Here is a 24,346-nt window from a genome sequence, read left to right as displayed (position 1 = left end):
TCGTTTTGGTCTTGGCGCACCGTCCTTCCCTGCACCGGCCTGACCTAACTCTAGAGAGTCTTCTCGGCGGGCGTGGTCTGTCCGCACATGAGAAGTCCTCTCTCTGTAGGCACTGTTCCCGGCGAATACGGGCATTCGGCCATTGGAATATATTGCAGCATCCTATCGGGTGTCTCTGGGTATCTCTGGCGGCTCATTGGGTTTGTGCTTCCCACGGGCGGTAACAAGCGCGAGAGTCGGTCATCGCCGGTTCAACACTTTCTGGCGTTGCCATTGCCCAATGCACAGCGCAGTGGAGCGAAGCTAGACCTTCCAGGATGGGTAGGGACGTCAACGTGGATTCGCGGCTGCATGGGACATGGGACCAGAAAAGGCCGCTAGCAGAGTCGGGAACCTTTCTGGGCTCGGGCAACGCCACCCAGGAACCTTGGAACTGCAAATGAATTGGATGGGGGAAACTCAAGTGGAGGCATACGCCTTCGAGGTATAAAAGTCGGTTTTCACGAGGCCCTCTTTTGCCGTTATGCCGCTCTTTCCTTAGCTCCATGGCTCCATAGCTCCATCAGCTCCATCAGCTCCAGCAGCTCTTGCCTTCCGAGGGGGGGTTGATCTTGCCCCTCGATTTCAGACTCTTTTTTCTCTCTTCCATTTTCCTCTCTTTGCGCTTGTTTGCCCCGGGACAACTTACAACGGCTTAACCGACCTTGCCTAGGTCTAGCTCACCTCCCCCAGCTAACCTAGCTTCCTCCTGCTTGGGTTGTAAACGTTTCTCCCGCTGCCATCGCTTGAAATAAAACGTCTGTTCGGCCGGACGGGACAGGACAGCACAGGCCCGCCAGTACAAGTACTGAATAGTACCTACCTTGCTGATTCGAGTTTCTTGTTTCTCGGACGACCCCTCATCCCTCGCCCATTGGCCCCCCTCTCCACCTCAACCGACCTACATATTATCCTCACTCTCATCCTCTTCCTCCTCTTTCTCTACAACTCGCCCCTCAATCCCGTCTTGTTTATTACTATCCAGTCGTCACCCTCTATTCAATTGAGGCCCCTTTTTCTGCAGCGCACTGCCCTGTGGCAGACCACACGCCATCCAAGATCGTTTCTGACTGCCTTGGTGCTCGAAGCCAATGGCGGAGCTAATACGGCACCATCCGCACCATGACCCGGTCCTGGGCGAGGTTCCCGTGCCACACGGCCCCGAGACGGGCGGCGAGCATGACCATTACCCGCGCCGCCCCGTCAAGGGAGACCCTGAGTCTGAGCAAAGCATCTTCGCCTACCTGACGCACCCGGACGACAGCTACACCCCCGAGGGTATCTACTGGGCCGATCTGCCCCTTCGCCAGCGCGTCTCCTTTGTCAACAAGGTCCAGAATGAAGAGGCCATGAATGAGCTGCGCACCATTGGCCGCATGATCAAGAAGGACCCCTTGAGTCCGCTCTCGTGGTACTTCCGCAACGCCGTGCTGCCCGGCGCCGGCCTCGGCCTCGAGGGTTACGTCCTGTTCAGCATCGGCAACCTCACACCCCTGTTCTCCGCCGTCTGGCCTACGTGCTGGGGTAAGACGCCTACCGACTGCAGCGAGAACTGGGTCGCCTCGGTCACCTACCTCGAGGTCATTGGTATCATGGTCGGCCAGCTCGGCGTTGGCGTCATCGGCGATTGGATCGGCCGCCGCTGGGGCCTGATCCAGGACGCCGCCATCATGTTTATCGGCCTACTCATGCTCACTGCCAGCTGGGGCCTGAACCTGAATGGCTGGGTCATCTGTTATGCCTGGTCTTTGTTCTTCTATGGTGAGTTTGTACCTCCCCAACCGTCTGTGAGGAGAACCGTTCCCCCCCTAAATCTTTCGTTTCAGGCTTTGGCGTCGGTGGTGAATACCCCATTACCGCAACGTCGTCGATGGAGAATGCTGTAACAGCTGGCAAGCTGTCCACTCGCGAGGACCGCCTGCACCGCGGACGCAAGGTCACAATGTCCTTCTTGATGCAGGGCTGGGGTCAGCTGATCAACCAAGGCTTGCTCATCATCCTCCTTCTGATTCTTCACCACGGCGACGGAGACCCGCCATACAGTGACACTACTGTGCAGTGGGTCTTCAGACTTTCGTTTGCCATTCCCGCCATCGGAACCCTCTGGCTCGTCTACTTCCGCACGTACAAGATGCCCCATGCCAGCCGACAGCTTGCGGCTGCCAAGAAGAAGAATAACGTCACTGGCTACGACTTGGAATCTCTCAAGATGTGCTACACCCACTTTGGTGGCCGCCTGTTTGCCGCTGCCGGCGGTTGGTTCTGCAACGACGTCTTCTTTTACGGCAACAAGCTCTTCCAGTCGCAGTTTATCGCTGTCATCAGCAACAATCCGAAATCAGTCATGGTCGGCTGGGTTTGGAACCTGCTGAACGTCATTGTCTCGCTCCTTGGCTATTATTTAGCCTCTTTCATGATCGACAATAAGTTTTACGGCCGCAAGATGATGCAGCAGGTCGGGTTCCTCATGTGCTTCATCTTTTTTGTCGTGCCTGCCTTCAAGTACGACTACTACACTTCGCCCGCTGGCATAAAGTCCTTCCAGGCCATGTATTTCCTTTCGAGTTTCTTCAACCAGTTTGGACCCAACAGCGTCACCTTCCTCGTTGCCGGCGAGATCTTCCCCACCCCGGTCCGCGCTTCGGCCCACGGCTTTAGTGCTTGCATTGGCAAGGCCGGCGCGCTCCTCGCCTCGGTTCTCTACAATTACATCGACACGCAGACAAAGTTCTACGTGGTGCCGTGGTTCGGCCTGGCGGGCATGGTGATTACTTGGCTGTTCCTGCCCGACACGACGGGTCTTGACCTTAAGGAGCAAGAGCGTCGGTGGTTCTACATTCGCTCCGGGCGCGGCGACGAGTACCACGGCATCGCCGTTCACCCGGTACATCTGTCGCTGTGGGAGCGCATGCGTGGTGCCGGCAAGAATTACAACCCGGAGCTGGACCAGAAGCAGAGAATCGAGGACATGCGGGAGGAGTGGGCCGGAAAGGAGCGCTCGCGCCGTGATAAGGAGGTTAGCGGCGATGCTAGCGGCACAGCCGACCTTGACGACGACGATGATTGGAGCGACGCAGTCAACCACTATTTCCGCAACACCACGTCGGACGACAAGCTGAAGATGCAGCCTGGTACCGAATCCAACAGCGAGAAGGGCGTCTCTAACGAGGAGGCCGGCGACAAGATTGGGAATGCTTGATGGATTTTGTTTGCTAATATTTCTTTTGAGTGGTGGATATCATTTGGACTAGCGAGCTCAATGTACTTTTTTGTGCTTTTCGGCGTCGGAGTTATAAGGCTTTCCATAACTACCAGGTACCTGCCCAGTCTCCCATTTTAGGGTATAGTATAACGAACTTCATATGAATCTGCGTGTTCGCCGTGATTGGAGATCAGTCTCGACAGCAGCACTAATACGTGATTGGTGGTTACCTGCCCGGGTACCTAAGCAACTAAGGTATGTGAGCCCCGGGCTTACATAAGGCAGTTTACCTCCACTAACTTACAGCTTTCTCGTCGCGGAGTCGCGTCCTCATCTCCCTCCTAAATACCTTATTTATTAGCCCCTGAAATGACCCGCATTGGCTGGAATAGCGGGGAAGAAACCAACTTTCTTCTTGCTGTCCAGGACTAGCGTGATGCCGACGATTTCAGGCAGCGGAATGCGCGCGAGAGCAAATCGATTGCCGCCGTAGTCCGTTGTCCCACCCGAAGCATGGATCCAACGAGGCTTCAATCTATGCGTCCTCGTCCACGTCGTCCAGTCCCGCAACTCGTCCCGCCGTTTCGTCTTCCGTTGTCCACTGCCTCATAAGCTCGCCTAGGATCAACATCCCTTTACTATCGACGAGAAGGTCGCCAATGCGAGGTGGGAGCTTACGCCTGGATGCTAGAGCACTGCGCCGATATCCGGATCCCGCACCTTTACGCCTTTCGTTTCACAAGTGGCACCCATTTCTGTATATTTCTTTTGTGCACCCTCCCTGCCCGCCCTACATCTGGACTTCAGTGCTACGTAATGCTAATATGACCCTCCCGCGACCTAGTTTGTCCACATCCATCAGAGGCCCTGGTATGTCGGCATTCGCCATGTTTTATGGCGATATTTGTATCGCCTCCTCGGCTATCCCCTGCTCTCGAACTACAGCCGGGACTTGTGCACGCCATCTGCGGGCACTGCCTACATGCTCCTAGAACACATTAAGCCCGAGACGGGCCAAATGCTGTCGACGACATGGGCTCAACGCCGCCGCGATCCCCGCCGCCAGGACCGCCTCTTTAGTGGCCTGGCATGCGTCATGCTCTCGCTGGCCCGTCTCCCGCAACCGCACATTGGCTCTTTCCGGTTCAACGCGACCGACGGGACAGTCGCGCTCACTAACCGACCGCTAACATGTTCCACCATCATCTTCAAGAATAGTAGCACGCCGAGGAATATCCAACCTCGGCAGCTTTACCAGAGCACCGATACCTTCGCTTCGGACATGCTTACCATGTATGACAACTCCCTGCTCCACTACCGCCATGCCGTTCGGAATCACAAGGACGTCCGAGAGCGCATGACCATCCGGACGCTGCTCCGGGCGGCCATGCACCACTTTATCCCCCCAGACCGCCGCAACGGCCCGCCCCTCGTCCAGCTCACCGATATCCACCAGAGCAACATTTTCGTGGACGACGACTGGAACGTCACGTGTATGCTCGATCTCGAGTGGATCTGTGCGCTTCCGGCGGAAATGCTGGCAGTGCCTTACTGGCTGACGGGCTGCACTATCGACGACATCGTCGGCAGCGAGTACGAGTCCTTCGACTAGGTGCGGCAAAAATTCCTGGCCACAATGGAGGAAGAGATCAAGTGTACGGCCCGGCCGGTAGCACACGACATTCCGGTCATACGCACGATGTAAGACTCGTGGTCCTCCAAGGCCGTATGGTTCTGGGCCTGCATCACGTCCATCAACGGCTGGCTCTTCGTCTTTGAAGACCACATCCTCCCCAAGTTCGGGGCCGACAGATGCTTGATTCCTAACTCGAGCCGGGCCTCGGCGCTCTAAACCGAAGGTATCGACGCCGTCGTCAAAGTCAAGGTCGACAACGAAGACAAGTATCGGGGAGAACTGCGTTCTCTTTTTGCCAGCCACCGAGAAACCCTCCCCCCTGAGGATAGCCGAAAGCCAACTGAGTATCAACTGTTGTAACCAGCCCAAACCATCGAGAGAGCTAGACGAGCTAACTAACCAACCATACCTTTCGTCTAATGGGAGGGGGGATATGATTAGTAAAACACCAAAAATGCATTAGGGGTGTGCTTAAATTCTTTTTACTAACCACGTCTTCTCCTTGTCATCGTCGTCTGGATCCTGGTCGAAGCCACGAGCCTTGGCGTGCAAATTTTGCGGCTTTTGCCTAACTTAGCACTGCTGCAGCCTGGGCGGGTATCTTGGAACCGTCCCGTCGGTGCTGCCCACTCCTAGACGTACGTATCCCGGAATACTTTTTGGGAAGAGGGGCCATGCTACATGCCATGTATGCCTAATATGCAGCGAGACAATGTGGTGCGCGCACCCTTTTGTTTCTGAGCTCCCAGCAAAGAGAAGCAGAGCAGGCGAGTCGAGTGACATCCTAACCCGCATAGACCACCACCAGGCTCTCTCTCCCTCCCTCCCTTCGAGTGAGAGAGAGAGCGCGAGGATCCAACGCGTCGGTCCTTCCATGCCATCGGGGGGGGGGGGTCCAATCCGCAGTGCGAATTTCTGCGCTTTAATGTAGGCACACACGCCACACATATCATGCACCTGACTGGTCCCTCACAAGATGCACTTGGCACTTGGCACTTGGCCGTGGGCCTGACCAGGGCTCGTTGGCAGACTTCGGTCTAGATTCTGCTCGGTTTATTAGTCTGGGAACATGTTTCGAAACGGTGGTCCCTCTAAATCTCGGCGAGATCAGCAGGGGGCGAATAATTCCTCAACTACGACCTCTACTCTGTCACATACGACCATACCTAGTTGAAAACTCGGGATCCCGTCCGCTCTCCCCTAGATAAAGAACCAAGGGGAAGTTTATCTAAGGGGTAAGACGAAAATACCGTTATTTTGCAATATACTATTAAGATAACCGTTTTGCCAACTTCGCCGTTGCGGCGGCGGCGTCATCTATTTAAGAGGGGTGGTTAGGCCTCCTGTTGGCAGTATTACAAACCACTCGACTGTCAGGGTCGTCTGTCTGTAAGGGAGCGGGGGCTCCACAGAGAGGGTTGCTGGGGTTGGTAATTATGAAGAGTGAACAGAGGGCAAGCCAACATCCCTCAACAACAGCTGAGCGAGACCATAACGACAACGATAGTCGAAGGAAGGACCCAACAGTTTGTCAACTCTAGTCGAGAAACGCACGAGAAATCAGGCAGGTTCCACTAGAGACGGCAGCGGGAAGAAGGAACGAGCAGCATCATGGAGAAAAGCGATAACTGCAGCTATTGGGGATGGCTTGGCTTATATGCTGTTGGGGAGGGAGTACGTGGCAGCTGGAGTGGCCACGATAGTGGTATCGAAGGACGAAGAACCGAAAAGTGAGGCCGTGATTTAACAAGGACAACGAGCACGATGAAAGAAATGTGTGGTTCAAAGACTAGATAACTATGAATACCTCCTACAACTCCTGTTCTCCAACGCGCTCCTCTTCCTTCGGTTTGTGGAATAACGACGCAACTCGAGACCGCTTGAACTTGCCCGGCACCTCCTTAAGCCTGCGGTAGCTTCCCTTGAGGCTCAGCGTGGAGAGCTTGCCCGTGAGCTTAAGTGTCTACCCCTCGCCATGGTCAGTGCCCTTGTCCTTGTCCGTACTGATACTCATCTTCTGCTTTGCCTTCTCTCTTCCCTCCGGCATCCCCTTCTGCTCCTCGTAGCCATCGTCATGCTTGCTCTGCTCCTCGTGGCCATCGTGGCCATCGTCATGCTTGCTCTGCTGCATTAGTAGACGTTCCTCCTTCTCCTCCTTAAGACCACCAATCCCGCTGCCCGTCTTGGTATGTTGGCTGACCTGAATACTATCTGTACGTAGCGCTGGGAGTATGGTGTTGGAGCATGACTTCTAGTCGTCCTCGCACTCGGTGGCGACCAGCGAATCCCTGGTGTGGTATGTTTTTTTGCTCTTTTTTTCTTTGTTTACATGCTTCATAGTTGAGATAGCTACAAAGTGCCTTTCTCGGAAAGGTTGGTTCACCGAATGACGGATGATGACAACAAAATTTAGATGACGCAAACCCCTTGAGGCTTGACTCCATTTTACACTTCATATAGCACCCTGGGATCATGTTACCTACGTGGCAGCTATGTACAATTTGATGTTAGATGCCTGCCTATCCACCTTGACAGTGCTTGGAGGTAGGCTGCTGTAGTATGCGTATTCCTTTCGGCATATTCTTGCCGGCTGCGAGGGAGATGATAGCGTAGACATAAAGTCAAGACGAATCTTCCCTTGGTCCTCTTTTCGAAGCCAGCTACAAGTAGCTTTAGTCCTCCAGGCCGTATATCGCTCGCACGATATCCCAATGCCAGCCGGCAGTGCCATCATCCATTGCATGCAGATCGCGCAGCCAGTCCAGATACAAGCCAACGGTCTCGCCGGCGTCCATCTCGAATCGCTCACCGCAGAGGGTAGATCGGATGCGTATCAGGATAGGTACCGTGGTGCTAAGGTGCAACAGCACAAGAATGCCAAACAGGTTACGGGTAAAGAAGAAGTTGCACGGGATGAGGCGCTTATGGGTGCACGTAGGCGACATGGCGACAGGCCACTTGAGGCTGGCCTTGAGGCACTCTGCCACGCCCAACGCATCGTCGTGCGTTACCGCATCTGGGAAGTGCAGAGCCTTGTACATAAACGGTCTGTGCACTAGGTACTTTGTGTAGTAGTAACGTGTGCGTAGGAGTGCGACCTGGACATCGAGACCGAACGAATAGCGTACCGGCGGCGCATCTAGGTCCGTCGTGAACATAAGCGGCGCGGCTGGAACTGCTGAGGCAGCCAAGCCCGAAGACGAAGCACCACCTACTTGTTGCTGTTGTGCAGACGTTGATATCCCCGACGACGTACTGCTGCTGGGATCTGAGGAGTAAAGACTGTCACCGCCGTCGCCTCCGCCGATCCCGATGTACGTCTCCGAAATGGCATTGGGAAATGCACCGGGAGAATCTTCCTGCCACCGGAGCTGAGCTGGGAGCATCCCACGCCACTGGTCGAGCTGCAAGGTAAGTTGATGGATCATGTGTCGACTAACTCCCATCTCCCCACTAGCCGTGGTTGGGCTGAATGGGGTTGGTGTAGGCCCGCTTAACGGAAATGCAGATGCTGTGAAGGAAAGGAGCAGGAGCAATTAGAACCAACTTAGCACGCGCCGAAACGACTTGAACGAAGAAAAAGGCAAAAATGGATGCGGGACGTACTCTGACTTAAAACGCCGTGAAAGTTGACCACCAGCCGCCGCAAGACAATCTGAGATATAAGATACTCCTGGCAATGGGACTCCTGGTTGTTAATGTAATCAACATCAGAGTAAGAGGCACTAAAGTCTGGCAAGCCAACGACAGACTCTAGCTTATCTAGGCCGGTAAGTGACAGCCCGAGCTCCAGATTCATAGACCTGATGTAGATCGAGTCAGAAAATTCCAGATACGATTCCATTTGGGGGAGGGAAGGGAAATGTACGTTTCCATTATCGAGCAATGCCAAAATATCCGTCTGATCAAGTCCGCTCGGGGGGACGACAATTCGCCGGGGTTGCTAGGGGCTAGTTAGATCTCATTTTGTATACACGTTGAACGAGAGTTGCTTATCACCTGACCACCAGGGCCTGACATGCCAATGATGCAAAGGTTGTCATGCGCCAAAAGTCCTGACAGCTGTCAGCGACGATGGAGGGCGGGGCAAAGAGAAGGGAAATGCAGTAAAGAGAAAAAAGCCCTGCGGCTCATGAAGAAACATACCATAGTATGGAAGCAAGTCCCGTAATAGATGCTATACCTGGTAAATAATTGGGAAGACACGCTCCAATGGATTCCGGACTTACCTCGTCAGCGCAAAGATTTGTACGTTTTCGAGGCTACACTCTGTGAGGTTGAAGCCCATGCGCTTCCTCGCCTCGTTGAAATAATCCAGCCCCGGTGGCTCGTTCTTAGAGCCCCCCTTGACCCCACTAGACCGGCCATTGTGCACATGAACGGGAAGACCATCGGAGGCTGCAAGGGCAACTTCCCCCAGAGCAAACACGAGAAAGGCAATCGTCGAGGCCATGTTTTGGCTGAAGCCCTGGTTGAAGGCGGAGGGCACCATGTCGGACTCGAAGGATTGGCGGTCGAGAATGGGGAAGAAAAGGTTGAATGTGTCGAAGTAAGCCTTGCTCAGCCTCATCATTGTGTCCCAGTTCGGACCCGAGATAGATAAGGGTGTAGAGGCGGGCATGTTAACAGCAGGCAGTATAGCCAGAGACGCCAGAGAGGTGTTGACCAGGAGGCCTTGGCCAACCGGTGGGTGCAAACCGAGCATTGCTGCTGGCCCATCTCGCTCGATAGAGGACAGGTCAAGGTTGGGGACCTTGGGCTGCACGGCGGCGAGAAGCTGCTGCATGGCGGGCCAGGCCAGCATTTGATGGACCGACGAGACATATCTGTAGTTCTCGTCGCCTCCTGACGTGGGACTAGAGGGCTCAGGAAGATGAAACGGAGGGGTGGTAAGGATGCTGGACGTCGGAGCGAGCGTGCTTTCGTGTTGGTGCGGCGGGCCGTAAGCTGTTGTCGTTGACGACGGGTATTCTACCCGCATGCCTAGGCTGTCAATCTTGCCCTCGAGACTCTTGATCCTGTCCAGGATCTCAACCAAGGTCCGGTCCTTCCTGAAGCAAGGTCAACTCCCATCAACTACTGTGCTAGTCGAAATAAAAGGGGGGGAATAGGGGGAAAACGAGGCCTGGACCTACTTTGTTGGTTGAGGCTCGCGGTAGTTGCATTCGAGCCTGAACTTTTGACAGGTGCTACACTTAGGACGTTTCTCGTCGCATCTCTGCTTTCGACTGCGGCAGGTGTCGCAGGCCTAAGAGGATAGGAAGAGTCAGAGGGCTATCCGGGGGGGGGCCAGGGACATGGACGCGGAAAGGGGTAGAGACGGGAGGGGCTGGAGACAACGAGACTGACCTGAGCAGCAATGGCGCCCCTCTCCTTTCTCAGGCTAAAGCTCGACGCCAGAGCCGAGGGACTGGTGTATGACGCTTGACCGGCAGAGTCGGCGCTCATCTTCTCCTCCGGGCGGAGCAGGAATCCGAGGGGACGTCCGGGCAATTGTCAGCCAGCCCGGTTCAGGGGCACCCTACGAGTCCAGCGAAGTCGCTGTGTACGGTGTCGTGCACTCCTGGAATCGGACACATGGATAGGGGGTAGCGGAGGCCAAGGGAAAGCAGACCGAGGCCAGACGGTGTTTTGTTCAACAACGACGGGGTTATCGTCCCAGACATGGCAGAGTGCGTGGCGGCGGGGCGTGGCAGCAGATTATCCCGACGGCGGGGGGAGGGGAGCCTACAGACTCGGTGGAAGCCACGAGAAACACAAGGCAGCGGATCCGAGTGGCCAACCAGGGAGGAGACAGGGCAGCCGGCGAGGAGGGAAGCACGCGAGCGAGTCCGGGCGGGCAGGCGGGGGTGCCCAAAGGCCAGCCAAGATGCAATTCGTCGTATATGGTCTGGTCACCGAGAAAATTCCCGCGACCGGTCGAGCAGCGGGCAAGCAGTTGGCAATCGGCGGTAGCCAGTTGGAACCGGCCGCTGTCTGCTGGACGGCGCGTGAACAGCCTAGTTGAGCACGAGATCGGCCCTGTGGCGGTGGAGGTGTTCCTCGTCTCTTCCCAGTCGTTGTTGCGATGACGGCTGCCCGAGCAAGGAGTGCACCAGATGGGAAAGATGGAAGGGATGGGCACCGGGGTCTAGGGTGGGTGATCTGGTTGGGTCTTGCCCTAAGAAGGTAGGGAGTATGTAGGTGCTAGTAGAGTAAGGTAAGGTAGGTACAGTACTGCCCAGCGTGACGGTAACCTGGAAGGTACGAGCGGGAGTTAGGTAGCCCGGAAAGAAAGAGAGGGAGGGAGGGTATCCCGTATTGGGGGCAGCAGGAAGAACCATCTGAGCGAAATGAAGCGCCGCACGGCTCAGCACACACCATACAGCACACAGCGCGGAGCCCGTAACTGACAGCCCCAGCCGCCGACGGAAACACACAGACAGACACACACTTGCAGCAAGTGCAGGGCAGTCGTGGACCCCGCGAAGGCCCTTGGCTCTTGCCTGCTGGTGGGCTGTCGGGCAGGCGCGGTCGAACGGTCGTGGCCTTGGAAGGAGCGGCAGGCTGCTACGTCATCGAGCATGACGCGTGAGATGCCGAATCGAGGTCCCCGGTTGCTTGGCCAGTCAAAAGGCAGGAGCGAGTGTCACCCCAGACTGTCCTTTTGGACTAGGAAAACGCTTGGCCTCGCCATCAGGGCCCGTGTGCTAGGATCAGGAGTTAGGGGTACCTGCCAATTTCAACAACGACGGGACGCAGACGCGCTGCCATCGCGCGCCGTGCGTTGCATCTCGAAATTGACATCGTTCGGTCCAAAAAAGCCAAAGCCCGTCACGTCACCTCTCTTTGTTCACAACTCTCGGCCCTGACGCGACGGGTTTCAGCCTCAGATTGTCTGTGATTTGCGTGGCTTTTTTCCCCTCTGGGACCCAGCATGCCGATCGTTGCTCGATGCGGGAAGGCACATTTCGATACGTCCACATCGATAATACAGAAAAACCACAGTATTTCCATTTCCGCATACAGGCGCTTGTCGTCTCAAGTTGTTGGACCGGCCCACTCGGCATCGGCGGAGCTAGCGCAAGCAGGGTTTATTCTGCGGCACTGTCATTGGTTGCTCAGCCCCACCATATCCCGTACACAAACCCCTTATCTTATCAATCTATGCCATATCTTCCCGTCCAAGACATTCACATTACTTGGACGTTGTAAATCAGCTTCGGATCTTTTACCTGCCATAGAGCAGCGTAGGAACTTATATTATATGTCGGCCTCGGCTGTGCGGTTCATGACCGTTTTGCAAACAATCACTGAGTTTGAGTTGTATATTTGCTCCTCTTCTTGGTAATTAGGGCGTAGTCATCGCGACTTGTTTTCCGAAATTAGTTTGATATGATCCCCAGAATTAGTTACGTAGTCAATCATATCAGCTTATGACGGAAATTCTATATAAGCGCTTCAATTCCAAAACTTGTATGATTCCAAAGCTCCATCTAAGCGGCACTAACACGACAATCCCACAATCGCCATTACCCATCCCATGATCACGTATAAGCGGCAGCTGACGTAGACCGGTGTACTTCTCAGACTGATAATTTTGGTTTTCATGACGTTGCTCTGCCACTGCTGTAAATGACAAGAGATTGTGATGGCCATTACCTAGCTACCTGCGCCTCCAACAATTCCCTCGTTCATCCAATCCCGGAAGAATGATAACTTCTTCCCGTCCGGAAACCGTACATAATCAAAAAGAAAGCCAGCTGCCAATTGCTTCAACGAGCCCGATACGAACGTGCGATTACAACTAGATAGGTACCTATGTACCTAGACAGGTGCAAGCTGGCGCTCGTAACGTGAGAAACCCATGACAAAGCCAGGAGGAAAAATAGCACGTGATATAGTCAAGCACCGAGTTCCCATCTGGAACCCGACGACGTTAGGAGGTGTACATCTGGATGAAGGGCTCTCCCCGTTAAATAAAAAGCCGATTCACAGGTGCATGATTTCGTGAGCCATACGAGCCCGAATAAATACCCCCGAGCCCCGACTCCTGTGACCCGTGTTGTTATTATTCAACCTTTATAATTAGCAACGTGCCGGTGGGGGCGTGGATATGGGAAACATTGTGCCTCCTCAGATTGCTTGTCCTGCGTGGCCAGTAATTATCGACGGTCCTACCTTTTGAGGCGCGGAACACCCAAATCGCGAGGCGGAGACTTTGTATTGAGTAGTGTACTGAGTAATAATTGTTTGCCTGTCATCGGTAACAGCCCCACAATTCCCGCAAATAATGCCCGAAATAGACATTTCAAGAATTTCTTGCTTATCTAGTTCTAGCTCTTGCTTTTGGTTACATCTTACGTGATGGAAACCGCCCACGAACTCTGGCGTCTTTCTTTCTTTGTTGAGTTAGACTATTATTTGCGGCGTCCCTCGAGCCGCGCTCGCGTTTCAACATCATCTCGTGGAATTTCTCAATAAATAACCCCGGGGCCCGGCAGATTGGTGACTTGTTCAAACAAACAGCTGCGCGTATCACATCAGCCACCGTCAGTTGTCTCGATGTCGCTTGTCAGATAACTTTGAGAGGATCAAGCAATCATGCAATATCACTTCTGCGAGCCGAGGGATTGCCACGCTAGGGTATTGAGAGCAGCAGTATGTTCATATGACACAATGAGAATAGAAAGCTATAGACATGTCTGTCAGAACCCCAGTTCGAGATGCATGCCCCAAGCCTCTTCCGATTCGCTAATTGCACCTCCGCCAGGCGACCGAGACGTTGACCGTGATCTTGCCGCTGATGCGATCGACCTGTTTGAGGAGGTGGTAAAATTCACCATCAGCATCGAGCGTACGGTTGACCCGCGGCATCGAGAAGCACCAGACGACGGGCGAGACAAAATTAAAGGCAAAAAAAAAAAGGGGGGGGCGGGGGGCAAGGGGAGCTCACCGCAATCAGCGCCTGCTGCTGCGTCGGCGAGATGTTGCACTGCGTATTCATGTTCATGATGGCCGTGGTGCCGCCGCACTGCGACCAGCTAGTGGCGTCCGTGTCCGAGTGCAGTGTGAAGGGGCCCTCGCGCGCGCCGTCGAGGCGCGTCGAGAAGGCCGTCTGCCCCTGCACGCCCGTGAAGTCGAACGTGTTGGAGCACGTGCCGTGCGAGCCCGCGGGGATCTGCGCGAACCCCGTCATGTCCGTGGCCATGGTGGCGAACCTGGCAGGTAGGTCAGTACAGTACCTACCTGACAACTCAGAGGCAGGCAGGGGGGGGGGGAGAAAAGACAACGCACTGGAAGCCCTCGTCGAACCCCAGGTTGAGCGTCAGCTTGCAGTTCTTGCGCCAGTCGGCGGCCATGGTACCCGGCCCCGTCTGCACAATGTAGCTGGAGAAGGTGACTTCCATCAGCGTCTTGGTGCCGTCGATCTGCACGTCGGCACTGCCGGCCGGGCAGCCCGACCCCAGCAGCGACACGCCGAGCACCCGGACTGTCTGGGGCACATTCTGCGGCACGATGAGTCCGGCGGCGACTGCCGTGCACAGGCCGAGGGTTGCTAGGAAGCGCATTGTTGCTGTGTGTTGGAGGGGTATCGAAGTGTTGCAAGATGGGTATTTGTGGCGGATCCAAGGAGATCTGAGACCTTATTAGGCGCGATACGGTACGAGATGGGCAGGCCTGATTTATATGAATTTCTGCCTCGTCTCAAGAGTGAAGAGTGTATTTTCCCCTTGCTCTGGATCGTTTAGGTCCCCATTTTTGAATTCTACTAAAAATACCCCTTGGTTAGGCTCGATCTGTTGATTCAATCAACTATGATAGCTGACCAGCTAAATGACTTCAATTTGAGAACATGAAATACTCATATAAGAGCCCCATTTCCTTCAAATGAGAGCAAATGAATCAAGCTCTGAAAACTGCTCAGGACAACGTAGCATCCGAGCGAAAGGACCGCTCACAAAGTGGACTGAGAGGTAATCATGCCAAGGTTGCATCGAAGGCTGAGGGACCTTCAGGAGAAATATTGGCGGCCTTGGACCCATCTCGCAGTGCAGCGTCGCTATCGCGGTGCCTGTCGATGCTCGATGTGCCGACGGCGAGGCGTCCTCGGCGAGGTTGCACTCTCCTGCAAGGCCAACAGCTGGTCTACCAATGTCATGTTACAACTGGGGCACCAGTCTATATCTATATATAATTAGACACATCACATAAAAGTGTTGGCGTCCAAAGGGCCCTCCGTTTTGGCGGTGAGGCCCCAAGGTAATGTTTAGCCGCGACGAGCCGCGAATCGCAGGGCGTCCCGGGCCCGTCCAGTCAGCTCGCGCCGCCTCGCTGCACATAGCCTCAAGCCAGCTTGCATGGCGCTACCTCTGCAGGGATGCCGCTGTGCAACTCGACCCTCGATGCCCGTGGATAGTGCCAAGACGCGGAGCCGAGCCCTGGCCTGGCCGCCCTCGGTGCACGTAGTCGAGTATTGCCGATTTACGACGTGCGTCTTGGCCGTGTGTGAGCTGTCAGGCCCTAACCCGGAGACATTACCCAGCCGGAATATCGTCGCATGCACGCGGTGCTGGAAATGGGGTAAGTAGCTCTGGTTGGCGTTTCACAGCATTTCTAGCTTCGGCCTGGATGCCAATGATATAGGCCCATGACCAGTGAATAGATTCACTAGTCAGGGAAACATATTCGGGTAGTGCGGCACTGCCATATCGCCTGCAAACAGCTAGTTAGCCCATGCCATGAAATTTTTTATTCAATTGGTCGATTGGCTTGAAGGTCTTTATTATATTTGAGGTAGGCGGCGAATGGGGACGGAGATCGAGGCATTTACTGGCGGTGCCAGTTTTCATAGCCGCAGTGAGCATAATTAAATCCTTGGCGCGATACGAAACTGCCGGTCTTCCCCTCGACTTGACTGCAGCTGGTATATGAGGGTGTCTCTGATTTAGCGAGAGATGGGGAGACGGTGAGTTTGAGTACTAAAACTATGTAGTAGTTCCGGTTGAAGCTGTCCTAGGGGTGTCCTGAAATTTATATTAAGAAGTGGATTTTGTAAAAAAAATTTACCTGGAACTTGTAGTTTGTTGCGGCTCTACCGTCGTTGCAATGGCTTACACTGACAACTTGAAATGGCCGAGCAGGGTGTGAGATTCGTTGGATGGTGGAGGACCGAAACTCGGCGTAAGGGACCGTCCCTGTTCGTGTCTCTCTGTTAATGTATGTACCTGTAATGCTAATAAAGCCCTACTACCCTGATCCCCATTATATGAAATTCTTTTCCCAACCTCAACCAAGACGCATATAAAAAAAAAGAAACACCCGGTATGTCCGAAATTAGGCGTAATGAACCCCTTTCCGAGGCCGCCGAATCACCTGCCCAGCCGTGCCAAACCTAAGATGCCCCACGGCGTCGTTGCCCCGAAAGTCGGCAGCGAACTGGGCGTGCTACTCGGCCGGCATGGGCCCGACCTCGCCCCACCGGAGCTTCTGTCTGGTTAGTTGCACGCGGCGGAGGCGCGCTCTAGTTTCGGCGTCGGCGAAAACGAATGCTGTGTGGAGTGGCATGTTACTTACCCCCTTCAATGACAAATACGTAAAACCGTACTAAGTACTTCGAATATTTTTCTATAATCAGTAATAAACTTTATAAGCGTTAACTTGCTGGAACTAGCCTTAGCGATCACCTCCAGGCCGCTTTTAGCTAGAGATAGAGCCGAGATTCCTTATTCGATGACCTTGATAGCGTCGATAAGAGGTCCCGTGCCCTTCTTCCCCGTACCGTGTGAAAGGGGCGGCGCTATATTCTGTAGCTGTGTAGTAAGCTTGTTAAAGTTTACGGCCTAGTCTAACCTTAGCTTAGCCCCCTCGTCTCGTAGTATTCAAAGAAAGCGCCCTCCGAGGACCAATTGTTGTGATATGGAATAAGTGGCACGGAAGACTTAATGCAGCCTAAGGCTTGGATTTGAGTCGCTCGCAGACATTGGAGGGATACGCCCAGGCTCCACAACAGCCAATGCACGACAAATTGGCGAATATGGAGATCCTAGTGAGCAGTGGCAATATCTATTCCACCAATTTTCAGCTTGATCTGCCCCGGGGTGAGTGCAGAACGGGCCTAAAGAAGTCAAAAACGGCTTCCGCCGCACGCTGCTGCTGTTTGGGCACCATCGTTTGACGAAGCTGGAATCCGCCATCCTTTATGCCATTCCATTATCATTCCTGTCAAGACCCTGAAGGGAGCTTGGAGGACGCACCCGAAGCTTTAGAAACGGTTGTAGAAGAGAGGCGTGCTAAGCTTGGGGATCTACGTGCCTTGACTCTTGAATCCAAATACGAGCTCGCATTGGTTGCAAGAGAGAGACGACGGCTTTAAAAGTCTTGCGAAAATAAGCACGTGCTTTCGTGATGCGCGGGAAAGGAAGTAGAAATTATTCGGGGCTCATCATCCCGAGGTCATCGCCGCTGAGAGGGGTAATACGGTGGCTGGCAGGGCACAGCATCGGTTCACCAACTTTTCCCTGTGATGATTTTATGATCATTGATTTCAGGGATTAAGGTTTTATTGGATACATCTTTTATTCGCCTTGTTTTTTATTACCTCGCTAGTTCAAACTATCAAGACTGAAGAGACAAAAATGGACCACAATACAACGGGAGACAAGAAAACAAGAAAACAAACGACAATTGATTATGTGATGACAAACTACGGTTATTACTCCTAGAAGTTAGAAACCCCAGAAAAGGTATTAAGTATTACTATCTTTCTGGGAAAAGAGGAGGACCTCAGAGAGGAGCTATGGGTTGGGATTCAGCGTAGGCGTACGGCGTATTGTCATGCCTTTAAATAACTGTACACTTTACAAGCCTGTTGCTAGCATGCTGATTCTGATCACCAATTGTTTGATCATATCTACCAATCATGAAATATCAGTATCATGTTTAAATATTCCTATCATTGATTTCCCCCGTGGAGCTGAAGTTGATAACCAATAGTGGCTTCCAAAGAAGAGAAACCCAAGTTCTCCATCCATCACTTAGACTTCAGTCGATCCCAGATCCCATATCTCTCCAGCATCTGCTTGCGAAAAAGGTCTGGCCGCGTGATAACGATTCCATCAGCCCCTCTACGCTCGGCAACCACGGTGTCAAAAGATAAGCAGCACGTGGTGGCGGGCTTGGAGCTGGGACGACACTTAGACTGCTGGGAGCCCGGCCTCACCCTGGGTCGGTCGGTAAACCGGGCAAACGTTAAATAAGATGAAAGCATTAAGAAGCCAATTGGACCTGTCCCCCCTCTATAAAAAAGGTCGAGTTTGTTGAGCAATGAGTGAGCCATCTCTCTACCCTGAGGAGATGATGGAGCATATGGACACCAAATGGTTTGCTGTTTACTCCGCTTGTCTAGTAGCTAGTTGAGGTAGGTACGTTTCACTTCAGCGTTTGCTATCACGTTCAGTCTTATATAGACTTCATATCTCCCTCAAAAGCCCGCAAGGCCAATGGTGGAAAAGGGTATTATTCTTGGGACGTAGGTCGAACTTGAACGAGCAAACGATTTGAAAATATAAAAAAAATGGGTCAAAGTTCGTTATGTTCGAAGTATCCGACAGATTCCATTTGCTTGCAGACTCCCATCTTACAAAAATACCTAGCGGAATGGTTTTTGATCGTCACGCCGCTTCCGTGCTACACGCAAGCCCGGGGCAAAATGGATCGAGAGTTGTGACATTACTCTCTTCAAGCAGCGCGTACTCAGCCGCGGAGAGAAGGCCGACGCGATGGAGATCGACGAGCACAATCAGAAGATCAAGGCAGAGTTGAAGAATGCCGATGAGCGGCGTGCCCAGGAGCAAGCTCTACAAGAATTTGAATGTCTTTAAAAACTATATTTGAAACTTGGAAGTTAGACGTTACAGAACTCAACGGTTATGCGCAAAGCTCAACGGCTATACGCAGAACTCAACGGTCAGCCGGGGGGCCCTTGAGCCGGTTGAAACCAAACCTTATAACCCAGGCTCCCTATATATTGGGCTATCCCCTACCCCCAAGTCCATCCCACCCTCGAAGCATTCACGTCTTCAAGCATTCCAAGCAAGCACTCTGAGCAAGTCTTTTGGATAACCTTTCCGAACAGCACTTACTCCAACGACTCCAAATTTCCAGTCATCTGAACTTCAGCACTTGTTCTCTGAACAATACGACATCCAAAGACTCTGCATTTCTCGGTGACAGGGATTCTATCCTTCTTCATCCTCAACCGGTCGCCCCCAGGACTTGTCCACACACATCTCTTCCTCTTTCTCGCCCACAAACTTCACTCCAGCACAACGCTCATTGCCGGGTAGCCACTTCTCAAACTTTCCTAGTCATCTACCAATTCCTTCCTCCATCACCAAAATGGCTGGATCTCGCCGCTCGTCGGCTAGAAAGAACTCGCGCGCCACCGCACCTCCTGCCACACCCGCCGCTGCCACCCCGGGCCCCAGGCCCTTTTTCGACCCCTCAGGCCCAGAGTCTCGCGTCGTCAACGAGATGCCGGCCGGTGCCAAGGGCTTGGTGGCATCGCGCTGGGCAACCCCCAGCACTGCTCCTCAGCAGACGGCCGCTCCGGCCCCCGCCTACGCCACCGTAGTGGACCCGGCAACGCCCTTTCTCGAACCCTCTGGCCAACAGTTTCGGGTCGTCAACGACATGCCTGCCAGCGCCAACGGCCTGGCAGCATCACGCTGGGCAACGCCCAGCAACGGCACGCAGACCGCCGCTCCCACCATTACCCCGGCCGCCATCACCCTCGCTGCCATCACCCCCGTCGCCATCACCCCCGCTGCCATCACCCCCGCCGCCGCCCAAGCGACGCCCTTTCTTTTACGACCGGGCCTCCAGGCTCATTTCATCAACCAAATGCCGGCCGATGCCAAAGGCCTGGCGGCATCCCGCTGGGCTTAGATGGAGAACTTGCTTGGCTTCGGGGGATCAGGGAGTTTGGGATCAGGGAATCAGGGGATTAGGGAATCATAGGATCAAGGAGTCAGGGAATGGCATGTACATTGAGACCATCACGCTTTCGGAAAGGCGTTGGGAATTGGGATTTGAGTTGCCGGTTCAGCAGGTACATCACCAATGCATCAACATGTCGTGCCAGCGATTTCTCTACGTTTTCGTGATTTTATAAATTTAATCTAAATGTGATTCTAAGAGCCACCTTGAGGGAGTTCGCAAGACGTAAGTCACTTTCGGGAAGGTGATCTTGGTATGGTGCCAAGATAGATGGTTACCGGGTTCAAAACCCAATCGAGATGTTGTTAACGGATTTGACTACAGAATGGAGAGCGTTCGGGCAAGTGCCGATTCAATTCCATTCAATTGTCGTGTAAGAAACCCGAAAATGGAAGGAGTGCTGGAGTCGAAATAAAGTTCAGACTGTGGCCCCTGCACTACTTATCGACCTTCCCGCATATTTGAATCGAGGTTTGACTGGAGGGAACGTTGCCCTGGTCTCTCTTTCGCATGGATGGATGGGTACCTGAGGCGACGATTTTAGAACCTCCTTGTCCGCTCTTTTTCTTCGTGATACATCACCAACCGTGATTGGTCAAGAAACCTAAATGCGGCCCCATCCGTCCTGCAGCGTCCATGGCGGCTATCCGGCGTGGCCGAGCACGTTAAAGGCCATTGATTCACCGATTTCCCCAAACCGGCCGAACACCATGGCCGCACACCATGGCCGCCGTGCTTCCCCCCCGCTCCCTCCCCCGCTCCCACGATTGAACTAATTGCAGTCTGCAGTTCCCCGAGCCTGCACTGCGCTGCAGAACCTGTCGCGATCCGCAACTCAGCCAACGTGACTCACTGGGGCCTGGCCTACAGCCTTGCCAGAGGTATTACGCAGTGGTAGTTGCCTTGAGCTACCGACGCCATGCATATTCGTATCAGCAAAACGCGTGCAAACGAGAAGGCTCTGCCCCTCCGTCTTGCCATGGCAAGCTGCGAGGCTGGCCCTGTGCGACCTTTGACAGGTGGTAAACCTGCCAGTGCCCGAGACAGGTCGAACACTTGAGAAACGCCACCGATCCTTTGGCCCATCGGCTACAGCATATCGATTGGGCATAGATCAGCATGCGGCATATTCCTATCGAGTCACTCACCCGCCATGCGCCGCACAAAGCTGGACTCGGCGGCTTACATGGCACTGTCTAGACACTTCTCTGGCAAAATTACAATTACCATTCATGGCCTCGATTGGCTGGCCGTTTCATCGGCAGCACTCTGAGAACATGCCACTCCCAGCCGCGGCAGAGCCTCAGTGGGCCGGCCCCCCTCCTCCATAAGAAGGGACTTATCCCCCACGATTCTTGGCGTAGGCTGTGCTAAAACTGCCGGTTCATACATGCTTGGAATTCACACCCAATTATCTTAGTTGGCCATCTTAGTTGGCCCTGCTCCAATTACTACTCCAAGCCTCGAAATGGCCAAGGCCGCCTTTTTGACACTGACCATCCGCAACCTCCCCCGAGGCACCACCGATGAGGATGTCCGCAACCATATTAACCAGCGCTATTCAAATGCCCAGCCCGTCGTCGGCCCCATCGTGGGCGATTCCTTGAGACCTGGCATGGTCTACACTACCGTCACTGTTCGCCAAGACAGCGACGATAAGTGTAGGGCACTGAGAGACGGCCTGAACCTCAAGTCCTTCTGGCCCCGACTTCCAGAGCCCGGGGCGGATAGCGAGGCCAAGATCGCAGTCAACGATGAGTTTCTCGGCGTTACCACCATTGCCGAGCATGAAAATCCCCAGTTTGAGTAAGCTTGGCCCCCTCCCCAGATTGTTTGTGATGCAGGGATGGCCCATTTCTTACACACACACACACACAGCCTATACTTCATTCATGGGCTCGGTGGTCATGCCTTCAGGTCCTGGAGTACCGACAAGGACTTTCCACGCATGTGGCCCAGAGACTTCTTCCCCAACGATGTTCGGGACAAACCCCTGAACCCTAATGACCCCCAAGGCCCCAAGCTTGCGGGGCGCTTCTCAACCATTGGCTACCGGGCGAGTGCATTCAACACTTGGTCCGCTACAACCACCATCGAGAAAACGGCCGAGAATCTCCTCGCCGCCATCATGGCTGATCGGCCTCAGGTACAGCGCCTGCGCCCCCTGACTGCACACTGGGTTCGTTCTGACGTCTCCTAATAGGGCACCACTCGTCCAATGTACTTTGCGGCTCACAGTCTTGGTGGACTCCTAACCTGTCAGGTGTGTGCCTGTCCCCTACCAAAGTACCAACCCTGTCGTGCGTGACTGACAAGATGATAGGCAATTATACGGGCCCTGCACAACAAGGCCGATAAATCTGAGCTGCAAGAGACATACCGCGAAATCTTCATCCAGAACGGCGAGATCTTGGTTAAAGGGATCTTCTTTTTTGGCACACCTTTTGTGAGTTGTCTATTCCACACCCCTCCGCTCAAATTGCAAGTGTCAAGGTCCCATCGAACGCCTTCTCTTGAGATTCGCTGGGCTGATTACGCGGAAAATAGGAGGGTTCCAGCCTGGCCAACTACAGCTCCAAGATTGTTAAATTCCTTCGTGGCAACGAAGCCCTTATCGACAGCCTGAAAGTCCGTTCCGAGGAGCTAGCCACGATCGTGGCAAAGTTCAACCAGCTTCGAAGCAACGAGGAAACCAAAATACCGATTCTGATTTCCTATGAGATGCAGCCCATGTATAGCGTCAAGTTTGTACGTTCAGTGATTCCTTGAGCCACAGTCTTCTTCCACGTGTTCGCAGCCTCGTGCCAAAACCTCTGCTAATACCAGACTTCACAGGTGACACTTCCTGATTCAGCCACTAGCACATTCAACGCGCTGTCTCTGGGGATTGACGGGGATCACAGAACAATGATCAGGTTTCAACATAACCAAGAAGAGAGCTATCGAAAGGTGTCACAGCACATGATTCGGATGATACAATCATCCTTGTCGGGATCCAACACTATTCCCTCCATGGCCCCCGGAAGCCCTCCAGCTCGGTTCAATCCGAGCCCACTACTCAGATCCCAGACCGTCGGCTCTACTCAGTCACTTCCGCCGTATCCAGGTCTATTTTCCCCAGGGCTATCTCCAGGGCTCTCCCCAGGGCTGTCCCCGGGAGTATCACCGGGGCTCTGGCAATCTCAATACGCTGACCCCCGATCCTCGACGTCCAGCTCTATAGGATTAGGGAGTGCAGTGACGCCAGCCTCATCATTGATGTCCCTCCCCGTCTACCCCTCGCCTGATTCAAAAGCAATTGATCCGTTGGTCAATAATCCATTTGCAAGAGCCCACTCCCCCGTTGCGCCCGTCAGCATGAACGACTTCGTCCAAGCCGGGCCACAAGGTAAAGAAGACAAGAATGAGTTCGCCATGTTGAGACAGTTTGATACCGTCTTCTTGCTCGACGATACGGGATCCATGTCCGAGCAAGATGACAATGGAAAGTCCAAGTGGGACGAACTCATCCAGAGCCTCCAGTACATCGTCGACATCGTCTGCCGTTACGACAAGGACGGTATCGATGTTCACTTTTTTATCAACGATGAGAAAGATGAGCACAACATTACCGATGGGCAGAGAATTCTGGATCTGCTTACCAAAGAGGTTGCCCCCGACGAGGGCGGCGGCGGGACTTACATATCCCAGCAGCTCTGGGTCATCTTGACGACTTATCTGGAAAGGTTCGAGGACTACAAGAAGAGGCTCAACGAGAAGCCGCGGCCAGAGAGGCCCAAGATGCTGAACCTAGTCATCATCACGGACGGAGCCGCAGACGACAAGGAAGAAGTCGAGGATGTCATTGTCGAAGCTGCAAAGACACTGGACAGACTCCGTGCGCCTCCCAATCAGCTCGGCATCCAATTTCTGCAGATTGGCAAGGACGACGACGCCGCAAGGTGGCTTAATCTCCTAGACGACGCTCTCAAAGACAAGCACCGCATTCGAGATGTAAGTGGAGTTCCCGTATGGTTGGGCCTGTGGGGTTGTGACTGATGCTGATTTTCGAACTCAGATTGTGGACACACGTCCTTGGGACAGCCCCAAGGAAATGAACAAGTCGCTGCAAGACAGGCTGGCACAAATCCTGCTCGGCGGCATCTCTCGAGCAAGGGATAAAGCAGAGACAGCTACCATGTCGTGATAGCTAGCACCACTCGAGCGTGCCACATATAATTGCGGAGCAGCCGTTTGAGACAAGGAGTGGGCCGGTGGAACGGGCGGTGGAGATGCTTAATTTGCTTTGAGACTTGTTTTCCCTAACATGCTTGAAGACCCCTCTTCAATGATAAGGTCCTCAATTCAAATCTGACTGTGGACATTGTTACTTTTGCCCGATGTCGTTTGTTGACATGCTTTTTGCTGCCTTTATTTTTTTGGTCCTCGACCTCGAAACTGACTGGTAAGACGGCATCAGATTGTGGTTGTTTGGTCAGAGGCACCCCCCC

The 24,346-nt window shown here is 53.7% G+C and overlaps 9 protein-coding genes across 9 annotated transcripts; 6 read left to right on the top strand and 3 right to left on the bottom strand.

Moving 5' to 3' along the window:
- Nucleotides 1-1,130: 1,130 nt before the first annotated feature.
- On the top strand, nt 1,131-3,238 carry B0T26DRAFT_646651 (major facilitator superfamily domain-containing protein; the record flags this gene model as incomplete). The annotated part of the gene is made up of 2 exons (XM_060437830.1): nt 1,131-1,800; nt 1,866-3,238. 2 exons carry the CDS (start codon nt 1,131-1,133, stop codon nt 3,236-3,238), a joined length of 2,043 nt encoding a protein of 680 aa, XP_060295750.1.
- Nucleotides 3,239-4,223: 985 nt separating this feature from the next.
- Nucleotides 4,224-4,853, top strand: B0T26DRAFT_751089 (uncharacterized protein; the record flags this gene model as incomplete). The annotated part of the gene is made up of 1 exon (XM_060445329.1): nt 4,224-4,853. The coding sequence occupies one exon, from the start codon at nt 4,224-4,226 to the stop codon at nt 4,851-4,853; it is 630 nt and encodes a 209-aa protein (XP_060295749.1).
- Nucleotides 4,854-4,877: 24 nt separating this feature from the next.
- B0T26DRAFT_751088 (uncharacterized protein) lies at nt 4,878-5,093 on the top strand (the record flags this gene model as incomplete). The annotated part of the gene is made up of 2 exons (XM_060445328.1): nt 4,878-4,896; nt 4,948-5,093. The coding sequence occupies 2 exons, from the start codon at nt 4,878-4,880 to the stop codon at nt 5,091-5,093; spliced, it is 165 nt and encodes a 54-aa protein (XP_060295748.1).
- A 2,070-nt stretch (nt 5,094-7,163) lies between these two features.
- Nucleotides 7,164-10,787, bottom strand: B0T26DRAFT_707804 (uncharacterized protein). Its single transcript, XM_060441870.1, has 8 exons — nt 10,227-10,787; nt 10,013-10,125; nt 9,107-9,928; nt 9,024-9,054; nt 8,877-8,932; nt 8,746-8,820; nt 8,484-8,680; nt 7,164-8,388 (listed from the first exon to the last, which is right to left on the bottom strand). Exons 1-8 carry the CDS (start codon nt 10,323-10,325, stop codon nt 7,550-7,552), a joined length of 2,232 nt encoding a protein of 743 aa, XP_060295747.1. The 5' UTR covers nt 10,326-10,787; the 3' UTR covers nt 7,164-7,549.
- On the bottom strand, nt 10,272-11,320 carry B0T26DRAFT_271627 (uncharacterized protein). The gene is made up of 2 exons (XM_060434104.1): nt 10,982-11,320; nt 10,272-10,666 (listed from the first exon to the last, which is right to left on the bottom strand). The coding sequence occupies exons 1-2, from the start codon at nt 11,198-11,200 to the stop codon at nt 10,388-10,390; spliced, it is 498 nt and encodes a 165-aa protein (XP_060295746.1). The 5' UTR covers nt 11,201-11,320; the 3' UTR covers nt 10,272-10,387.
- A 71-nt stretch (nt 11,321-11,391) lies between these two features.
- Nucleotides 11,392-11,895, top strand: B0T26DRAFT_707801 (uncharacterized protein). The gene has a single exon (XM_060441869.1). The coding sequence runs from the start codon at nt 11,441-11,443 to the stop codon at nt 11,726-11,728; it is 288 nt and encodes a 95-aa protein (XP_060295745.1). The 5' UTR covers nt 11,392-11,440; the 3' UTR covers nt 11,729-11,895.
- Nucleotides 11,896-13,439: 1,544 nt separating this feature from the next.
- Nucleotides 13,440-14,538, bottom strand: B0T26DRAFT_812018 (uncharacterized protein). The gene is made up of 3 exons (XM_060447301.1): nt 14,154-14,538; nt 13,813-14,077; nt 13,440-13,673 (listed from the first exon to the last, which is right to left on the bottom strand). Exons 1-3 carry the CDS (start codon nt 14,426-14,428, stop codon nt 13,611-13,613), a joined length of 603 nt encoding a protein of 200 aa, XP_060295744.1. The 5' UTR covers nt 14,429-14,538; the 3' UTR covers nt 13,440-13,610.
- A 4,718-nt stretch (nt 14,539-19,256) lies between these two features.
- Nucleotides 19,257-19,805, top strand: B0T26DRAFT_751085 (uncharacterized protein; the record flags this gene model as incomplete). Its single annotated transcript, XM_060445327.1, has 1 exon — nt 19,257-19,805. The coding sequence occupies one exon, from the start codon at nt 19,257-19,259 to the stop codon at nt 19,803-19,805; it is 549 nt and encodes a 182-aa protein (XP_060295743.1).
- A 1,341-nt stretch (nt 19,806-21,146) lies between these two features.
- On the top strand, nt 21,147-24,312 carry B0T26DRAFT_774581 (uncharacterized protein). Its single transcript, XM_060446586.1, has 7 exons — nt 21,147-21,662; nt 21,735-22,002; nt 22,060-22,119; nt 22,180-22,302; nt 22,404-22,604; nt 22,692-23,849; nt 23,914-24,312. The coding sequence occupies exons 1-7, from the start codon at nt 21,325-21,327 to the stop codon at nt 24,040-24,042; spliced, it is 2,277 nt and encodes a 758-aa protein (XP_060295742.1). The 5' UTR covers nt 21,147-21,324; the 3' UTR covers nt 24,043-24,312.
- Nucleotides 24,313-24,346: the final 34 nt, after the last annotated feature.

This window comes from Lasiosphaeria miniovina, assembly GCF_030549165.1.
Source record: "Lasiosphaeria miniovina strain SMH2392-1A chromosome Unknown B0T26scaffold_4, whole genome shotgun sequence".
In the NCBI taxonomy this organism is placed as follows: Eukaryota; Fungi; Ascomycota; class Sordariomycetes; order Sordariales; family Lasiosphaeriaceae; genus Lasiosphaeria; species Lasiosphaeria miniovina.
The sequence above is the reverse complement of the archived record's forward strand: the minus strand, read 5'-3'. Positions and strand labels throughout refer to the sequence as shown.